A 19558-nucleotide genomic window follows, 5' to 3' on the forward strand; every position below is an offset into this window, starting at 1 on the left:
ATATGCAGGTCATGAGGAAGTCCCACCATATGACCAACAGCAGTGCCCAGGGTGATTTATCTGTTCCTCTGTGGGTTTGCTGACATACAAGCAGGTTACTGCACTCCTGCAAGTTCCATGGCATACAGTTATACCTAAGATGAAGATATTACCAACATGGGATGCTGTACCATGTCAAGCTGTCAAGCTAATGTCTAAAACATTAAAGTCTATTGGATGTGATTGATTGATAACACCACAGATGTATCTCTTCTGTCTATGACTTAGCCACATTACTCCGTTTCTTTATTGAAAGGTAGTAAGTTCTAGTTCCACCTTCGGCACAAAGCCAGCTGGATGACTTTGAGCTAAGCCCTAGGAAGAAGGCAATAGCAAACGACTTCCAAAAATCTTGCCAAGAAAACTGCAGGGACTTGTCCAGGCAGTCACCAGGAGTCAAGACTAACTTGAAGGCACACCCCCCCATTATACTGTACCTTTAGCTGGTCTTGGTAGGGGAGTACTTGTGGGGAAGAGGCAGAGAGTTAGATTCAGGGCTGTTGGCTCTTCCAGTACCTATTGGGTCAGTACACTGCACGTTGAAATAGCAGTCCTCTTAAGCTGTACAAGTAGGCGATGTGCTGCTTCTAGCTCAGGGTGAGGCATGAGGAGGTGATAAGACAAGGATGTGGAATATGGGCAGTGAAACATGGGATTTTTTTCAGAGAGTGAACTATTAGAATAACTAGCAGAGTAGAAGATAATCAGATACGTTGGAAGGAAGTAGATGGGTTCCAATTTATTCAGATATTTCTGAGTAAGGAAGCCCTTTCTCACTGTTCCTGGTGTGAATCTGAGTCTATTTTGAACCTACTCCCTGGAGTCTGAGTTCTAGTCCTGCCTTAGGCATGAAAGCCGGCTGGGTGACCTTGGGCCAGTTACTCTCAGCCCAACTCACTTCACAGGGTGGTGGTTGTGGGGAAAATAGGAGGAGGAGGGAGTATTTGGTATGTTCACCGCCTTGAGTTATTTATAAAAATAATAAAGGCGGGATATAAAATAAATAATATAAACGTGCTGGTCTATAAGTTAGAGAGTTACAGACCCATATCCTACATAGTCCTTGCAGGCTGTGCTGTCAATGTGTATCTGTAACTGCTATTTTTGTATGTCATGGCCCCTTTGGTTGGTTGGTTTGGAAAAAAATATTTCTGTCACTGAATAGGTTTGCATTGTCTTCGCACAGAATAACTACCCTTTACAAGCACTCTTTAAGGAATTATGTCAGAAAAATGAACTGTTTCTTTCCTCTCGTGTGCTTTTTTAAAGTGTAACATTAATAGCAGCAGCAACATGAGATGACCAAAATAAATGTTTTGGGACTCATAGTTGTGGAGATAACGGCTGGCTATGCTGCAGAGGCTGGTAGAGTGGCAGTGTAGTGGATATTGTATGTGTTGGGATACACTGTTGTTAACTCGGGTTGTGTGTCTGCAATTATTAATTAATTCACCTCCATGTATTGATAGCAGGAAGGTGTTATTATGCAGTTCTCTTACTGAGAGGCTCTGACAGGAGTGAGTTGAGAGCAAATCTGTCATTTTAATTCCACTGTAGTATTTTCTAGTTTTGTTTTCCTCCCTTCTCAGAGCTGGCATACATTGGATACAATTGTTATTTCCTTGGTTTAGCCATTCCCAACATAATGTTGAATATGTTCTCTTTGTTCTAAAAACATTTTGGCCATTTTTGGTAATTTCAAGATTAATTCTTTGCTTAATACCAGAGCAAAGACAATTCATAATTAACAAATGTAAACATTTTAAGCTATTGATACAATTTGGATCCAGCGCTGGAAGAAGTTGTTCTTATTCTTTGTATATAACCTTGGAGCCTTAATATTTGTTGATTTTTATTGATTATAATTACAATGATGGCTTATTTCAAATTGACGGATGTCACATTTCTGGATAATGCTATCATATATTTAATTTACACTTATGCTATAGGAAGGTAACAGTGCCATAAAACTGAATTCACGTTGGAGAATTTTAAAATTGTATATAATGTTTGTCCTGTTGCAAACAAAAGTATGTGAGAATAGCTAGATTGGGTTCTTTTGATTTAAGCTATCAATTTATTCTATTTGTTCTAAATAATTCTTTTAGCCTTACATGTTATTTCAATAGTAGTTTTCTTATTTTTATAAAATATACTTCCAATATAGAATTTCTTGGTTTCAATTTCATTCTGAGCTAAAGGGAATTGCTGCTACCACTACAGCCACAATAAGGAAGAATAAATACAATTGAGGGAAACTGCATTCCCTTGTGTATTTGTTTTAGTCCTTCAAACTAATCTTAAGTAGAAAATCAGATAAACGACTGGAGCTTGCAAAGTGAGCCATGTGATGACTCAAGCTCTTATCTTTCTTTAAAATGTAGTCAGAAAAGCCCTTCCCATGTAAGTGACTCTGTTCTTCCATAAAAGTTGAATCACAAGGATTGCTGGGCTTTCTGGGATGAAGGGAGGCAGGAGCAAAACTGATGGCTTCCTCTCAAGGGAGGAGCTACTTTGGAACACCATTCTGTTTCCTGCCTTTTGGGAGGAACAGGATTTTAGCTAGTTCCTGATCAAGCCCCAAAAGGTACATTGTATTACTAATGAACAATAGCTTTTTCTTTCACTCTTCTTTAGATACACATTCCCCTGATTAAGTTATATAGCTCAGGTAAAGAGTCCGCTTGGGTAGCAACTCCATGAGTAGCAAGCTATGTAGGCAGAAAAAAAACTAATGATTTTCCCATCCCTCCCCCCCCTCCAGAAATATTGAGCAATAGTACCTTCATTCATGATTATGGTGGTTAGTGTCAGAATTTCAATTAGAGGAAGCTTGGTATTTCTCCCTAACTCTGATCATACTGTCCATCTCCAATGCAACTATTACAATTAGATAGGAAAAAAGCTCCCAGTTTCACCAATATTATGGCTGTTACTCCCCCTTCCCACGTGATATGACTGCATTAACAATTGCCTCCCCCCAAAAAAAAAATGGAATTTTGTTTTTTTAAATGTCATATATTTTAGACTTTCCCAACATGACATGTTTCTGCCATAAATTAAAATTTACAGTATCTGCTTGCACAGCATTTCCTAGATTTCTTCTTACTAACTTTTTGGAGATGTGAACATGAAGATGACAGTGTCAGAAATTAGAATTCACTGCCCCCCCTCTCAGTACCATTTGTTTCTGCTGAGATGGGGGAGCCTAGAAATGAAGATCTCAGTTCATCAGTTTCTCCGTAGATTAGCAAGTTTACCCAGTTCTGTCCAGTGGAGGAAGGAGCAATAGTTGTACACAGGTCTATGTAGGTGACTTCACTGACATCTTAAAATAATTGGTAGGGCTATTTCAATATAAAGTATCCAGCAATACAAGACAAATTCTTTTCTCTCCAAACTGAGAAAATTCTAGTTATTTTGAAAGGCATCCTAAAAGGATCTGGCAGTTAAATGTGGCTTACTCCTCTTTAAAACATCCTCCTGCAGCCTTTGATTTATTTGTCAGGGAGTTCTGCACACACAGAGGTTAAAGCTGTATCAAATGCATTCTGTTTGTGGTACAATTTTTATGAAACTCTTAGGGTTGCTGACAATAATGGACAAGATGCACTGCGACTTGTGTTCCAGCCATGACGTGTTTACGCTGTATTAGCTTTACAAAGAAGCTTTTCCTTGAAAAGATTTCTTCAGTCCTAATTTGAGTCCTAATTCGTTACAGAGGCAGTGACTTGTCAAGCCAAGACCATTGTTCGTTCTCAGATTTCAAGAGGAATGGCTTTTGAAGAAATGATCTGTTACATTGTACTTAAAAATACTTCTAATTGACTGAAATGATGACACAACTGGAAGCTTTTTTTAAAAAAACAAATATATTTTTATGGATGTCACTTTTTCTTTCTTATGATATCTTCTACAGTATGACCCGTGTTGTATAATCTAAAGATAAAATAAGCTTTATTTCAAAGCTATAGTTCTACTCATATGCAAATGTAATCAGTTAAGTTTATTTTAAGCCCCTATAATTAATTCATTTATCAGGAGTTGCCCCTACATTTAAAACAAAGCTAGAACCTTCTCTGTGATATCTAATATTCTGTGTATAATTGTGTGATGCCTATATGCAGGCCTGAAATGGTACAAACCAAACTTAGGGCATTTCCCCTGTAATTCCAGCAAAAATGCTCTGGCAGCATTATTTTTTTACCATCTTCCCATGGCATTAGCTTCATCTTATCCCTGAGCCATGAGTTAGACAGATTTAAATCCTTCTTAGCTCGAGAAATCTTAAATAAATATTTTACTTCTTATTCTGACACCTTTTAAAAGAAGCCTATTTGTAAGATTTTTTACCCATTACCTTGGGATAAAGTTAGGTGACTGCAGTGACTATACAGGCAGGATGGGGATTGGAATGGGAGTGATACATTTTATTTTGGTATCATTTTCTGCCAACTCAAGAATGGCTACGTAGTATTTCATTCAGCAATACAAAAGGCCCAAAGTCTTGCAGTTTAATTAAAAAATGTGTATCTTTCAATTTAACAGATTAATAGATGGGAAAGAGTATGTTAAAATCAAGTTTCTATTAAATGATGAGATTTTTTTTTTTGAGCCCAAACCATACTTGACCATGATAAATCCTACTGTTCTGATAATGGTGGACATCTTTTTGTGGGGAAATACCAAATATTGTCTGGCTTGATGAAACATTGGGCTTATTTCCATTGTTTGAGGTAAAGTCTATTGCCAGAGATTCAGACAAAAATCAGTCAATAGATTTTGTCCATTAAATTCAAAGTCAGTTTAATTGTTTACTTGTATGTATCTGTAAATGTGCTACTACAGTATCTTGAAGATCACTATATCATAAGGTAAATATAAACTTGGAAAAAAATACATCTATGCGTTTCAATCACTTTTTAAACTTTTATTGTAGGCTAATGCTGATGTCCTTATATAACATTAGTATCAACATGAAAGGTGTGCAGTACATCAGTGAAAACACAGGATTCTTCCCATTACTCCGGTGGCTCCTGAATGGTAGGGTTTTTATAAATACAATAAATAGAAGTTTAAAATGCTCAGTAACATTAATCTATCTTTTTAAACTACTCCTCTAGAGTTATTAGAACAGTATTTTATAAATGTTTCCAATAAATTTTGTATTTTGGGATCAGAGAAAAGATAGGGTAGTTGTATGAGGGGGCAAGAAAGAAAAAGGCAATAGAATGAGCTTTCTGTAAGAGAAAACATGTCGGAGTAGAATTTTCCTGCAATTAGCATAGGCAAAGTTTAGATTCTGACATGTAATGATGATTATGCTAATATTAATATTATATTAATATTTTTATTATAATGTTTAAGATTAGTGTAGCCCCTTCAAACATTCATACATAAGCTATCTTGTAATCCTTGTAATAGGCTTCTAAGATAATTTTCAGTGTTGTCATTTTTGATATTGCACATGAAATGAATGAGACTAAGAAAGCACATAGTTTTATCAGTGAATTCAAGCAGAGGCAACATTCAAATCAGGGGCTTCCTGATTTGTAACTCAATCTCTTTACTGTTAAGATCACTTAGTTCCCCAGTATGCATTCTTTCTGATTTAAAATCACAGTCTTATACATGTTTATCTAGATGTGTGATTCTATTCATTGGAATGTATTCTCAAATAAATGTACACAGGAATGGAGGCTGCAATCCTAAGCACAGAAGACCGCTGAACACAGTACTGTATGATTTATTTTTAACTAAACATTCATAGGACTGCACTATGTATGTGATACTGTTGTGGAGCCTTGACAAGTATATTACTGTACTGATATTTTAAAAATATGTTAGATACAGTATGATAAAGTTTCCCAGCATTTGAAATTGTATATATGTACATAGGTGTGTGTACGTGTGTGTGTATTTATTTCAATCCCATAATTGTTATTCAGCAGTAAATGTCATTGAGCTAGGTAGGCTTATTAACTTGTCGGCATCTTATACAAGAGAACCTTAGTCAGTCTCCTTTTGATTTTGAACTACTTGTCTGAAACATTCAAGGGAAACTGATTTATGGGCTAAATATGAAGCCATCAAGCTAAAATAAATTATGAGAAAATACTATACCACTATAATTTATTATTCAACTAATGGCCACCACAAAATTTAAGAACATATTCTGCTGGCATGATGTAAATCAGCCCATCTTGAAGAAATAATCTAAACTCCAACCTGGAAAAAGGAGGCAGAACATCTGCTGTATTGTCAGGTCCCAGCTGGATACATCTCCCCCAGAAGATGAGCAAGCCAGTTAACCTGCTAAATAGAAACTAGAGATCTCAATCGCCACACCAGCAGAGAAAGAGCAGATGCAGGCCCTACCAATTTCCGATCTTGATAATAGGGGAGTCTGACCTGGAATTTGAGGTAAAACCTCCCCCTTTGGGAACACCAGGGCCAGCATGTGGACAGCCACAATATAGCAAGGTGAAGAGAAAAGAACCTCATAGGAATTGAAGCTTTGCAGAGTCTGACCCCTGTAAACAGAGCTGCTTGGTTTTTGCTGTGCATGGATAGGGAGTAAATGACCTTGGATATTTAAGGTTCCTTCATAAAAGAGATCCTCCAATGAAACAATTCTGGGATAGCCTACCTTAAAGCTATGTGTGGTAGGCTGGACTTGCCAACTGCTTTTTTGTACTTGACTATTGTACTTGGACTGCTTGTTTGGCTTTTAACTCTCAGACTTGTTCAAATTTTGTTACTACCTGATCCCTTACAACAGATACAAAAAGCAAGATACAAATGTACTTGCTTATATAGTACATTAAGTCTAATGTACCATATAAGCAAGTACATTTGTACAGGGACTGCCTGATATATGACTGGCCTGCTGGTGCCTCTTTAGACTGTGAAATATATGGACATTGAGGTTATACTTAGACAAGTATAAGTGACAGTTGATGAAACCTCCAGGTAAGAAGGCACTGCTTTAGCTACTGGAGAACTTTCATAGTAGATCTGAATGTTATGGTATAGCCAGGTTGAAGTCACAAGGAGGTTGATTACTGATGGTGCAAAGATGCATTCAGTTGGAATATCAAAGGCAAGAGCACAAATCAAGGAAAACCTAGTAGAAGCAGAAATGAAATGTACTAAATTGCTATTTTACAAATAAATGAAATTAGTGGACTGGAATGGGCCACTTTAAATTAGAGGATGGCATGATATTTGTATTTATTTATTTTATCATATTTTTATTACCGCCCATCTCCCCCACTCGGGGGACCCTGGGCGGTTCACAATAAAACAGTATAAAATACAATAAAATCAGAATACTATCAATAAATATACATATAAAATATAATAAAATCCAAGTGATGGCAGATCTAATTCCCCCCATATATACATGGCATGGGTCCAGGATACCTGAGGGACTGTCACATCCCCATTATATCTGCCTGTCCCACCCGATCATGCAGAGGGGTCATGTGACGGACCCCGTCTGTAAGAGAATTCAATCTGGTGGGGTCCAGGAAACGGGCCTTCTCTGCAGAGTGGCTCCCGCCCTCTGGAACATCCTTCCCCCAGAGATAAGACAGATTCCATCCCTGGTGGCTTTTCGAAAACAGCTAAAGACCTGGTTCTGCCATCTTGCCTGGTGGGAGGGAGGCAGTCACTCTTGGAGGTGGCTGGTGTCCTAAAATACCCTTTAGACATACATATGTGGTTTTATATCATCATCTGGATTTTATATTTATGTTTTATATTTTATATTGTTATATTGTATTGGATGTTTAGGATATTTAATGTTTTTATTGTTTTTGTAAACTGCCCAGAGTCCCTTCTTCGGGGGGAGATGGGCAGTTGCAAAATTAAATAAACAAACAGATGAACTGTCCACAGCATGAGTTCATGCAAAGAAACAAGTGGCAGTAATATCACAAAATTACACTGCTAAATATGTACTCATTTATAACCCAGTAAATGATAGGAATTGAAATTACTGGATATTCAGTGAACATCAGTGTTATACCTACTGCAGATGCAATGATGAAAGACACTGAGGAATTCTGTGACAAATGGCAAGAGATGCTAAATGGAACATCAGAAAAGGATGAGAACTAATGGGCTAATGAAATGACAAAAGTTGGAGAAATGGAGGAGCCTGGGATTTTAAGAAAGTTTTGATTGGGCAAAGGCAATAATACAGGAGATATGTTAATGGAGTTTTGCAAAGAGAATTATTACAGTACCAACACATACTTCAAGCAACACAAACGTTGGCTCTAAATATGGACATCATCAGAACTGTTGGAATCAAACTGACTACATAATAGGAAAGATGATGGGGAGGAGTGCAGTCTAGTCAGGCAAGACATCTACACATTTAGATTGTAGAATAGACCACATGGGTTAAATGTAGAGAATTAAAGAGAGTAAGGAACAGATTCAGTATGCTGAACTTACATAGAAGAGAACCTGAGAAACTAAGGGAAGAAATAAGAGACATTGTGAAAATTGACACACACACCAAACTGCTAAAATTTCAAAGAGAAAAAGATCTAAGTGGCTTTCAGAACTAGCTCCCATAAAAACCAAAGAAAGATGGAGACGAAAGTCTTGGGCAAGAACAAGGATGTAGAACAACTGAATGCAGAATTTCAAGGACCAAGAAAGATATCTCAGTCAGGAACGTGAACAAAACAGAGAAAAATAGCAAGAAAAGGAAAAGATTTTTTTTAAAGAAAAGATAAATCACAAGAAAATGCACAGCTAAGGTATGCAAGAGCAATCACAGAGAAGACCTAATGGAGGCAAAGGAAGTTTAGGAGGATGGAAAGACAATAAAGAAATGCTTTATCAATAGGAGTATAGAATGGAAGAAAGAATATATTCAGGAATTGACTCCATTAGAAAGTGAGGTATGATAGGCAACAGACCAGCTACCTATAGGAAACCAGGTATAAATGAAATACAGCTTGAACTGTTCAAAGGTGCGGGGGAAGAAGTAGTTAAAGCACTAACAGATCTACAGTGTGTCAAGAAATAAGAATCAGATTGTGTCAGATCAGACATTGGAAAAGATACCTATCTAGCTGTCTCGAAAGAAGAAGAGGCAAGGGTATGTGTTATTAAACTTGCACTAATTCCTCATGCAAACCAAGTTTTGCTTAAGAATTTAAGTGTCATACACAGAGAAAGAAATCCCAAATAAACAGGTTTCAGAAAAGTAGAAGGGCATATGGTGCGGTAGCTAACATAAGGTGGATAATAGAGCAAGAGAAAAGGAAGGAGGCATTTGATTGTGTAGATCGCAACAAAATGTGGAATGCATTAAGGCTAATAGGTATGCCAGACCACCTGGTTATTCTTCTGAGGAACTTTTATAATGAACAAGAAGCTACTGCAAGAAATGAATTTGAAGAAACAGTGGTTCAGAATACGGAAGGGAGTGAGATAAAGATGCTATTGTCCCCATATCTGTTTAATTTATACAGCGAATGTATTTATAAAAATGGCAGGATTAGAAGAGAAGACATCAGGATTTAAATTAGGTAGAAACAACAATTTGAGACATGAAAAAAAATACCACTTGAATGGATTTATTTATTTATATGGTCGCCTGTCCAGCTCATGTGACTTTGGGTGGCTCATAATACATTAAAACCATACAGTAACACCTGTTCCCCTCATTAAAACCGTAACAACAACAGAACACACTGTAATCAAGGCCACTTAAATAACTCACATCTGCAATAATTCTGTCATTCATCTGATCTCACCTAACATCCCGGCCAAACAGCCAGGTCTTTTGAAAAGCTAACAAGGACAGAGCCAGCTGAACCTTGGGGTGAATGCTGTTTCAGAGAGCAGGGGCTGCCACAGCTAGATGACACTGTTTCATTGAAGGGACCTGGAGTGTGCCCACTGCATTGGATCTGGTGCGACAACCAGAAAGAATAGAAGATAGGTTTCCCCAGAAATAAAGACAGCTTGAAAGATCTTATGGTGTAACTCTCACCATAGTTTAAGATTACTTTTATCAACCTATCAGGAGATTGGTTTTCTTAAGCTTACTACTCAACAAAAAGTCTGCATTTTTAAATCTAGTAATTTAAAATAGCAGCTAAAAATACACAAGTTCCCTAATGCTCACATTTCTATACTTGAAAGACCACTGATATACTACTGTTGCATTGATAATCACCAGCCAGCAAGAAACCATCCACCAATTCCAGTGTAGCTATGATTGCTAGGTGGTTTTGACAGATGGTTAGGCCTCCAGGTTTAGCCATATATCAAAAGAAATCCCATATAATTGGTGTTTAAATGTCCTGGCATCTTCTGAAAGCATAAAGTGTAATATTGCATCTGTGGAAAGAAAGAAGAATCTCAAACTGATCCTTTCTTCTGAAAGACAACCAGTTCTGAATTGATCTTGGATTCATGTACCCTCATTAAGCATATATTTGTTCTTTTTGATTTATTCTTTATATGCTTTCTTACCTCAGGTTCTACTGAATTTAGTGAGACATCTCAGCTAGGTTTGCATATGATTCCAGGTATAGGGAAGTATTGCTAGCCTGTCCACAGTGGACCTTTGTCTTTTTGTGTGTGTGTGCCTTTGAGTCAGTGTGACTCCTGGCAACTGCATGGAAAGTCCCTGCAGTTTTCTTGGCAAGATTTCAGAAGTGGCTTGCCATTGCCTTCTTCCTAGGGCTGAGTGACTGGCCCAAAGTCATCCAGCTGGCTCTGTACCTAAGGCAGGATAGAACTCATGGTCTCCTAGTTTCTAGCCTGGTATAAAATTTGTGAGAAAAAAATGGAAACCTTATCATGATGCTTGACTATGGGAAGACATTATTTAGTAGCATGCTAAGTTCTGCCATGATCGAGGAATGTTACAGGCATATGCTAACTGAACTCACACACTTCCAGGATCCACTGATGAGTAACAGTTTGGCATTGATGCAATGCAATTACATAAGTGTCATTTCAAAGAGTAGTTCATCTGGGAATATACTTCCAATGACACATGTGACTACAGTCTCATTTTGCCTTATCAGTTGCTTCTGTTAATGCTTGATAACTAGTGACATCAACTTTTACTGGACATTTTATAACTGATAAATATCTTAAATGTCTCATCAAAAAAGTTTTGAAGTAGGAGCATATAGACCCTTTCTTTAAATTACTGTATTGATCATTAATTCAGAGCAGAATATTGTGGCTGCAAATGATACCAGAAGAAATTTTTAAAAAATCCACGAAATGTTTTTGTTTCCCTCTTTTGTCTGAAGTAGGAAGTTCTACTCCCTGGAAAGAAGCAGAGAGTAAGACACTTTTGTCCTATGCATATTTCTTGAAAGTCTGCCCAACTTTGTTCATTGACACATATTATCTAGTAAATATATTGCAGTTGAGCTGATGCTTACTACGGTAGCATCATAACTTCTGAGCAGCCTGAAACTGAAATACCATGGAAGCACTCTAGATAGGTAGGTAGGTAGATAGTTTTAAACTATAGTATTGCTTCCAAAATTAATCAAATTACAGCTCAGTTTTGTATTACATAAACTTAGTTGGAAGAAACATGCTAATAAGCAATATTTGCAAGTGATAATAATGCGTAAAACTTCATTTGCATTTAGGGAATGTGCTACCCTTTAAAAAACGTCTCTCTGTGCATTGCAGAATAAGGGAAGAAGAAGCCTAGACATGTTGACTGGCTTTACCATCATTGTAATTACATGCATTGGCACAATCAGAATTCCCAGTTGTAACTTATCACCTTCTCTTAAAATACAACAGATTATCTCTTCTTCTCATATTCCATCTCTTATCTATAAACAAATCTTTAAAGCCTCGTCATTCAGCCCTAATAAGCAAAAGTCCATTAAGGGTTACCAGAGATAACAACGTATCTATTTTAACCTTGATCAAATAAACCAACTTTATATTCCTTCCTTTTACTTTTAACAATCTTGCCCTTTAGCCCCTTCAAATAATGTCCTAGAACTTGAATTCTTTTCATTTTTTCTTTGTCCCTTCTCATAAAATTATTCAAAGCTTTAACAATTCTCATAAATCCAATATAGGAAAGTTATCCAGGTCACACTTTTGGTTTGTTACTTGTATATCAAATAGCAAATATATTTGTTATATTTAATTTTAATTATTAAAACATCAGCCAGTTGCATTTGTTTGTCCAGCATAGCATCTTTTTCCGTATCATTCTTGTAGCCTGTCATTTTTAAATCCACTTTCAGATCAGTCTCAGTCTTCTCCAGTAAAACTTATTCCTCTTCCATAACGTCTTTTAAACACAGTCTGTCTATAGAGGCAGATACTCTTAAAATTAACTTCTGAGTCCATTGTTCAAAAATATCCTTCCATATATCCAATGTTAAAATATTTTTCTCCATTCTGTATTAGTAAGTCAAATGTAAGTGCTCTTTTCCTTTAATTATAATTTTTAGTTCCTTCTGGTTCCCTCTAGTGTCCAACCTTCAAAGTCTCATCCTATCAGGTATTTTTTTTAAACAATTCAGAACAAAAGCATGTTCCCAGGGGAAGGCTTTTTATAATTAATTCCAAAATCTTTATTTCAAATCCATCTGGACCCTTAGTCCGTTTGTAACTTTACAAAATCAAAGTTCTAACCACTGTTTTGCTGTTTATTCTAAAACAAACAAACAAGAATTAAGTCCTTAAACTTATATTTAAAACTTCTTTCACTAAGGATTGAAGGAAACTCACCCAGTGCTGTAAAACTTGGTTCCTAATAGCTGAAAAGACATTAGCAAGCAATTTCACAAAGTGATTAGAAAAGGAAGTATGCTAAAATTGTTTATACTTGTTGTGATGAAGGGGGAAGTCATTTCTTTATACATTTCTTTTTCTTTAGTATATTCTTTTCTATTTAGTATATTCTTTAGTATATTCTTTTCTTTTCTGCTCTTCCTATTTTTTCTTTTTCTTTTTTTAGTTTGTATTAGTTTTTATCTTTTTAATTGTAATTTTTGTAATTGTAATTTTCTCTTCTATTAAAAAAAAGAATTCCCAGTTGTCTTGAATAGTGTTCCGATTCAGGGTTTTTACCGAACACATTGAGCCAGAGAGCACTTTTAACAATGGGTTCAGGGTCAGTAGATATCAAAGGCAGCCCTGGGAATGCAGATCTGCTGTCTCTGTCCTGTGTGCATTCAGTGAACATGTAGAGGACATTTGTAAATAGGCTGAGTGAAAAAGTTAGTTTTAGAAGGGCTTCACTGGAATAAAACATTTAGAACTCTGCTCCTTTAAATTCTAATAATAATAGTAATTATTTATGATTGCTGTTTATTGTATTTATATAGTGACCATCCTTCTTTAAAGCCACATATCTATACTATTTTCTTTTTCTCTTCTAGACCCAGATCCAGAAGTATGTTTTCATGTACTACGACTTCTCCAGTCCATCGTTATGGAACCAGAGATATTAACCAAGTCAACTCTTGAAATACGTGACTCCTTACCACTTCCACGTATCCTTATGCTATCAAAGAGCCGTAATAAAGATCTACAAATTCTGGCCCAAGAACTGCTTGAGGACCTTAAAGTATTAGAAGGTGAAATGTAAGACTCATGCTGAGGATATCATTAACTTTTCAAGCATGTTTTTCAGTTCTGTTGTAATTTGTAAAATATTATACATGCTTTCAGAAATATATAGTCATTGTAGTTAAATGCTTGTATGTGGTTGGTATTCCTGCTCAGGAATCACAACCCTAAATAGCATCTCAGAATTTCTAGGCTTGTGATGTATCAAACCTCTTAGAAGTACAGAGTTTAATATCTGGAATGTTTGTAAGGGGTGGGTAGTTTTACCAATACCCCCCTCAATCAAAAACATACCTGATAGCAAGGGGATATAGTTCATATTTTCTATTTTCCGTATCAGTAGCTTGTTGAGGTAAAATCAAGTACCTTTGGTTTGCATTATTCTTCATTTTACTTCATTTTACTTTAGTGACACTGAGAACGGTCTTCAATTTTTGTCTTTTAACATCAAAAAAGTCCTTAGCTTAAGAATCTAGTAAAGGAGGAAGAGCAGGCTTTCTCAACCTTGGCAACTTTAAGATGTGTGGACTTCAACTCCCAGAATCCCCCAGGGTTGGCTGGGGAATTCTGGTAGTTGAAGTCCACATATCTTAAACTTGTGAAGGTTGAGAAACACTGAGGAAGAGACTTCAATTGTTTGTGAATATTTATATCAAAACTGTGGAAGTTAAATTATCAGCAGAGTTGGTCTATTTGGAGGGCTGCTGGGCAGAAGGCCCTATCTGTCTCCCCCTGGTTTCCTCACACTATATAGGCTTACGGCACTCTGGAAAGGAACAAAAGAACAACATTGCCATTAGAAAAGCTGCCTTCTCCTTTCCTGGTGCTTTCCTGAGTCCTAGGATTTCTAAAGGGATTGGCTAGGGAGTAGCATAAGTTGTAAAGCTTCTTTTCCATTGCTGACTGTAGGCCTCTACTTATTCTGTGCCTTCCAAAGCTGTGCCAAGGAGCATAGTGGGTGACCCCTGCAAATTGCCTCTTGTGTTATTCTAGGTACAGGGAGAGAAGTGGTGGCAGCCAACAGTGGGAGGAGTACTACTGGCTAGGGCTCATTTTGCCTTAGCACCACACTCATCGTAGCCTGGGCACAAGCATTCTCTTTGGTGTCTGGTCTGGCTGTGCTTTTGTATAGTGGTAGCCAATTTAAAAAGGTAACTAGCAATTTAAAAAAAGACTAGCATAAGCTGTGATGTTGTTCTTCTTCTGTGCTTCAAGCCATCAGTGTTTGCCTGGCCATGATGGATATTTTGCTAGGCCTGGTTGTCAGTAAGGTAATAAATAATTCATGGACATAAAAATCTGCCAGTAACAATTTTTTAATGATTGCTTATTAAGAATATAACAGTTTCTAGTTATGCCTTGCTAGAATGAACAAGGAGCGCTGACTTAATCCCTTAATAATCCCTTAATAATATCTTTTCTTTCATGTTCTTTTTATATTTTCTATAAAATGTTGCAGTGTAGCCTTTTATCAGAGCAAGTTTCAGTCTGAATGGGGGGCATTTTTATTGATAAATTTCCCTGTCTTCTCAGGGTTGTCTTTGCAGTGAGAACACCCATCTTCTGAAGTTGTAAGCCTAGTTACAAGTCTGAAGTTGTAAAGATATTGCCCTCTTTGATTTTCATAATTTAGATATTTGAAACATGCCAATATAAAAGCTGAATATTAAAATACTGAAAAGATTCATTGTTGGATATAATGTAATTAACTTGTTTAACTAGTTCTACATTTCTCTGGGTTACTTTTTGAACATAGGCACACATTTATTGTGGCAGGAGATACCCAGAATGAGTAAGAGCAAAACATGGATTTTGGAATCTGCTCTATTTCCTTTTGCTCTGCTGCTGTTTTCAAGCTCTTGCCCTGTTACTTTTTAGGAATATATCTGAAGAGACATGTCCTAAGAATTTAACTTACTTATGGAAATTCTAGTTTGGCTTTAATTATTCATTTTTATAAGTTCCCATTTTCTTTTGACATGGGTTTTAGCTTTTGAAATTCAGAAATTATGAAAAATACATATTTAGTAAAGATACAGTTTTATTGTGTAAAGAATATTGAAATGTTGTATATTTATGGAAAGAAGTAACATGCATACTTCTTAATTATAAAAATGGTTTTGAGTGTTTGAATATTCTTAGTCCTGAAATGTTAATGTTGCCCTTCCCCCCATTACAGTGTGTTGCCATTTTGGCTTAAAACTGTAAGAAGGCGAAGATGTAATACAGTGAATAAAATTGCATTTGATTATATCCAAGCTATCCTTGTATCTCGGTGTTTCAGACTATTGAAACATGATGTTCTTTAAAGCTTTTACTGCTGGAAATGTTTATTAACTTTTTTTATTTGCCTTTCTCTATTTTTGTTGCTTAGAGAACCAGTTTGGTGTAGTGGTTAAGGTATCAGGCTAGAAACCGGGAGACCATGAGTTCTAGTCCTGTCTTAGGCACAAAGCCAGCTGGATGATCTTGGGCCAGTCACACTCTCAGCCCTAGGAAGGAGGCAATGTCAAACCTCTTCTGAAAAACCTTGCCAAGAAAACTGCAGGGACTTGTCCAGGCAGTCTCCAAAAACTGGACATGATAGAATCAATTTTAAAAAAAATATTGTTGCTTACATGTCTGGGGCTTTGTATGTGCAAACATTTTTAAAAAAAAGACAATTATGGCCAGGAAGCATATTGAAGATCAAATGTGCCATTTGAAATAGTAGTTTGATTACCAGTTTACCTAGAAGATTTATTAAACCCCTTTATTCAACTCCAGGTCTCAACAATGCATAGTTTTCATCAGGAGCTGTTTACTATTGGCTGTGTTTATACAATACTTTTATTATAGTTAGCTACAAACTACTGTTTATTAACCCAATTTTCTGCATATATACAGCCTGTTAAAATTAATAGTATCTCTGCTGTTTCCCTTTCCTGGGCAGGAAATAAGACTTATAGTGATGTATTGAATTATGCCCATTCAACTTTGTGCTGAATTCTGGTTTCAAATCTTAGTGCTGATAGGATGTAGTGCTAACCTGAAATCTATAAAAGTTTGCAATTTCAAAGTAGTCAGAAGTTTTACTTTCTCCACCATTCAACTAGCAAGAGATTAATCTTAGTTAGAAGCAAGGAAGGAGGTGCCCCTTGGTAACCTTGATGTTACAACTCTGAATGGCAGAAGACTAAAAAGAGCACACATTTCATAAAAAACGCATCACATTGCTATAATGTATGAAAGTGACCTAGTGATTTGCAGTCTAAAAATCATCTGGAAAACCAGTTCTGTAGAAAGAATATCCCTAGTCTCTGGAGAAAGGGAACACCAAAGGAAGGCTGATAAAATGACATGATAAAAATTACTTGAGTCAGCCTGATAAGGGTAAGTTACATTGTGTCAATTTATACAGTCTTAACTAGTCAGTGAGGAAATACTAAGTTACTCAAACTTCATTAAGATGTAGGTGAATAATTAATAGGAATAATACATATTTAATTTTTAAAAATTAATTTGCTGAGACCCTAATGTGGTTTTTGTCAGTAGGAGAAGTTAATAATACTTCTTGCTTCTAACTAAGATTAATCTCTTGCTAGTTGAATGGTGGAGAAAGTAAAACTTCTGACTACTTTGAAATTGCAAACTTTTATAGATTTCAGGTTAGCAAGAGTGGTCATATTGCAGGCTGTCCTGTTTCTCCACTCTACCCCCATTTATGTGGCCAGTGGTATATTAGTCTCAAAACTGATTTAAAAAAATACAGTAGTCAATGGGTACTGGAATTAAATGCAGTCACTAATTTAAGTGATGACCCAGGTAGGAGGTAGCTTGTTTTATCTTCATGGATAACATATGTGGACATCAAATGATGTAGTTGAGAGAAAACATTATAGAAAAAGTGATATACCTGCATAGATGTCATGGTAACTTTTTCCTTCTAGTTCTAAATGGTCTCAGGTCAAAGCAATCTTTGCCCTTTAATATGTCTTGCATATTACAAAAATAGTGGGTAGTCATATTCATCTGGCACTGACAGTGTTAAAGTCCACCCTGTTCTAATGTTTAATATTATGTTCCTTTAATTTGTTTAAAATGTTTTATTTTATCTAATATTGTGTGGCATTTTTCCTCATATTTTTGTTGTTTGTGTTTTGTAAATAGCCTCAAGGACTTTGTAAACTGGGACTATAACTGTTAATTGTAAATAAATAACCATATAAATGAATAAAGAAAGGTAAGTGAACATTTAACAGAATAACACTAGACCAATGACCTCACATAAAATTGTTTCCACCATGTCTTTTGGCTTACTGAAATACTACAACAATGATGATCTTATGTTGATAAAGATTGTGATATTTTTTAAAATGAGCAATACTGTAATGTGTAGACTGGATGGTCAAGATGATGTAACAGTTAGGTGAATTTCTGCCATCTAAATATCATACTTCTGTGAGTTGCAATTTGATGTATACTCAAATGTGGTATTTAATACCAGTCAGATGAAAATAAAGAAACCAACTAAGCTTAAGCGTAAGAATAAGCTTAAAGTTTAAAAGTAGATTCCCAACATTAAAATGGAAGTCTATAGACATGAAGTTTCATTCCTGGTATAATTTGAAGCATTTGGGAAGGGTTTGCTTCATTGGACAAAACTCTGTTAGCAAATACTATGAAATCTACCAAACCTGTCAGAACTGGGATGACTTCTGCCACTCAGATGAATTGTTTCTTGGATTGTAGACTAAGGTTCAAACCATTCTGGAGTTTTAAGGCATGCAGAAACAGGCAGTATGTATTTATAGTAGGCAGCTTTGACGTCTGTACTCTTGGCTTTGAGTTGTCTGTGCCAGTGGCTTGATGGCTAACAGCCATGTGGAACTAGCTCATACACCATAAACAGAGCCATAATATGATTTTTTAACAAAATAGTTAATGTGTGAAATATGCATACATGCACGGATACAAAGGTGGAAGTGGGTGGGAAAGAGAAGAGGCTCTTTGGTGACTAAAAATGATTAGTGGGGGAAATTGGCTTCAGGAGGAAGAATGGAAAAAAGACCCAAAGGCATAATGGTACTGATAACTCTCTGGCTCAGGCTTGTCTGCATTCCATTTCAGACAAGGTATTTGTATTTCAAAGTGATCAGCTCATCTGATCACTCAGGCAGACTTTTGTGGCGGGGGGGTTGATGTAGGTATATGGATCTTTTATTTCTCTGGCAAGCCTACTGATCTCTCAGGAGACTGACAGTCCTATGAAATGATTTCAAAGAGGCTGCTGCCTCCAAAGGGCTGCATTTACAGAACCTGCGTATGAGAGTCATTTTCATGCAGTCAGTGAAAAACAAGATTAAAAACAAACCTGCCTATAGTAACAGATGGAAACAAGCCAGCCTGCTAAAAGAGAAGGCCAAGTATTCTATAATGTAAAGTGGGAAGAAAAATGAGACATAAGAGAGTTTGAAGTAGCATGCATGCGTACATACAGTACATACATGGCCAGTTTCACAGTTGCTGTAGTTGGTATGGCTTCTATCTTTCTTAAGTAAATATTACCTGTCTTGGATTTCTTGTGAGTTAGCTTATGGCTATATCTGCACGGCCAAGTTGCACCATCATGAGTATAGGTCATCAGCTGTTTCTGGAGTGCAGGAATCAATGTTGTTACCCTCAATTAACCCCTAGGCCACAGGAATGAGACCTCCCATGTTTTCCTGCTCTATGTTAAAAGTAGTGTTTTCTACCTTGTGCTGGCTCAAACACTGCTGCACTTTTCTTTGTTCTAGATAAATCTCTGTGTTTTGGTTGACTACTGCACAGAGGCGCCCCTCCACCTGGATCTGTGTAGCTCTTTAATGTCTTCTGCAGCTATTGCAGTAATATAGTGGTTAAAGTCTTGCCTGACATGCAGAGGGTCATTGGTTAG

General features: G+C 36.5%; 1 protein-coding gene across 1 annotated transcript in view; it reads left to right on the forward strand.

Moving 5' to 3' along the window:
• The window catches only part of HSF2BP (heat shock transcription factor 2 binding protein), a 34391-nt gene extending 19637 nt beyond the window's left edge, over positions 1-14754 (forward strand). Inside the window, exons 6-7 of the mRNA XM_063304400.1 lie at positions 4979-5082; positions 13452-14754. Coding sequence (XP_063160470.1) covers positions 4979-5082; positions 13452-13660 — 313 coding nt within the window. The 3' untranslated portion in view covers positions 13661-14754. The remainder of the gene's footprint in view (positions 1-4978; positions 5083-13451) is intronic.
• The last annotated feature ends 4804 nt before the right edge of the window (positions 14755-19558 follow it).

Source organism: Candoia aspera, chromosome 5, assembly GCF_035149785.1.
Source record: "Candoia aspera isolate rCanAsp1 chromosome 5, rCanAsp1.hap2, whole genome shotgun sequence".
Taxonomy (NCBI): domain Eukaryota; kingdom Metazoa; phylum Chordata; class Lepidosauria; order Squamata; family Boidae; genus Candoia; species Candoia aspera.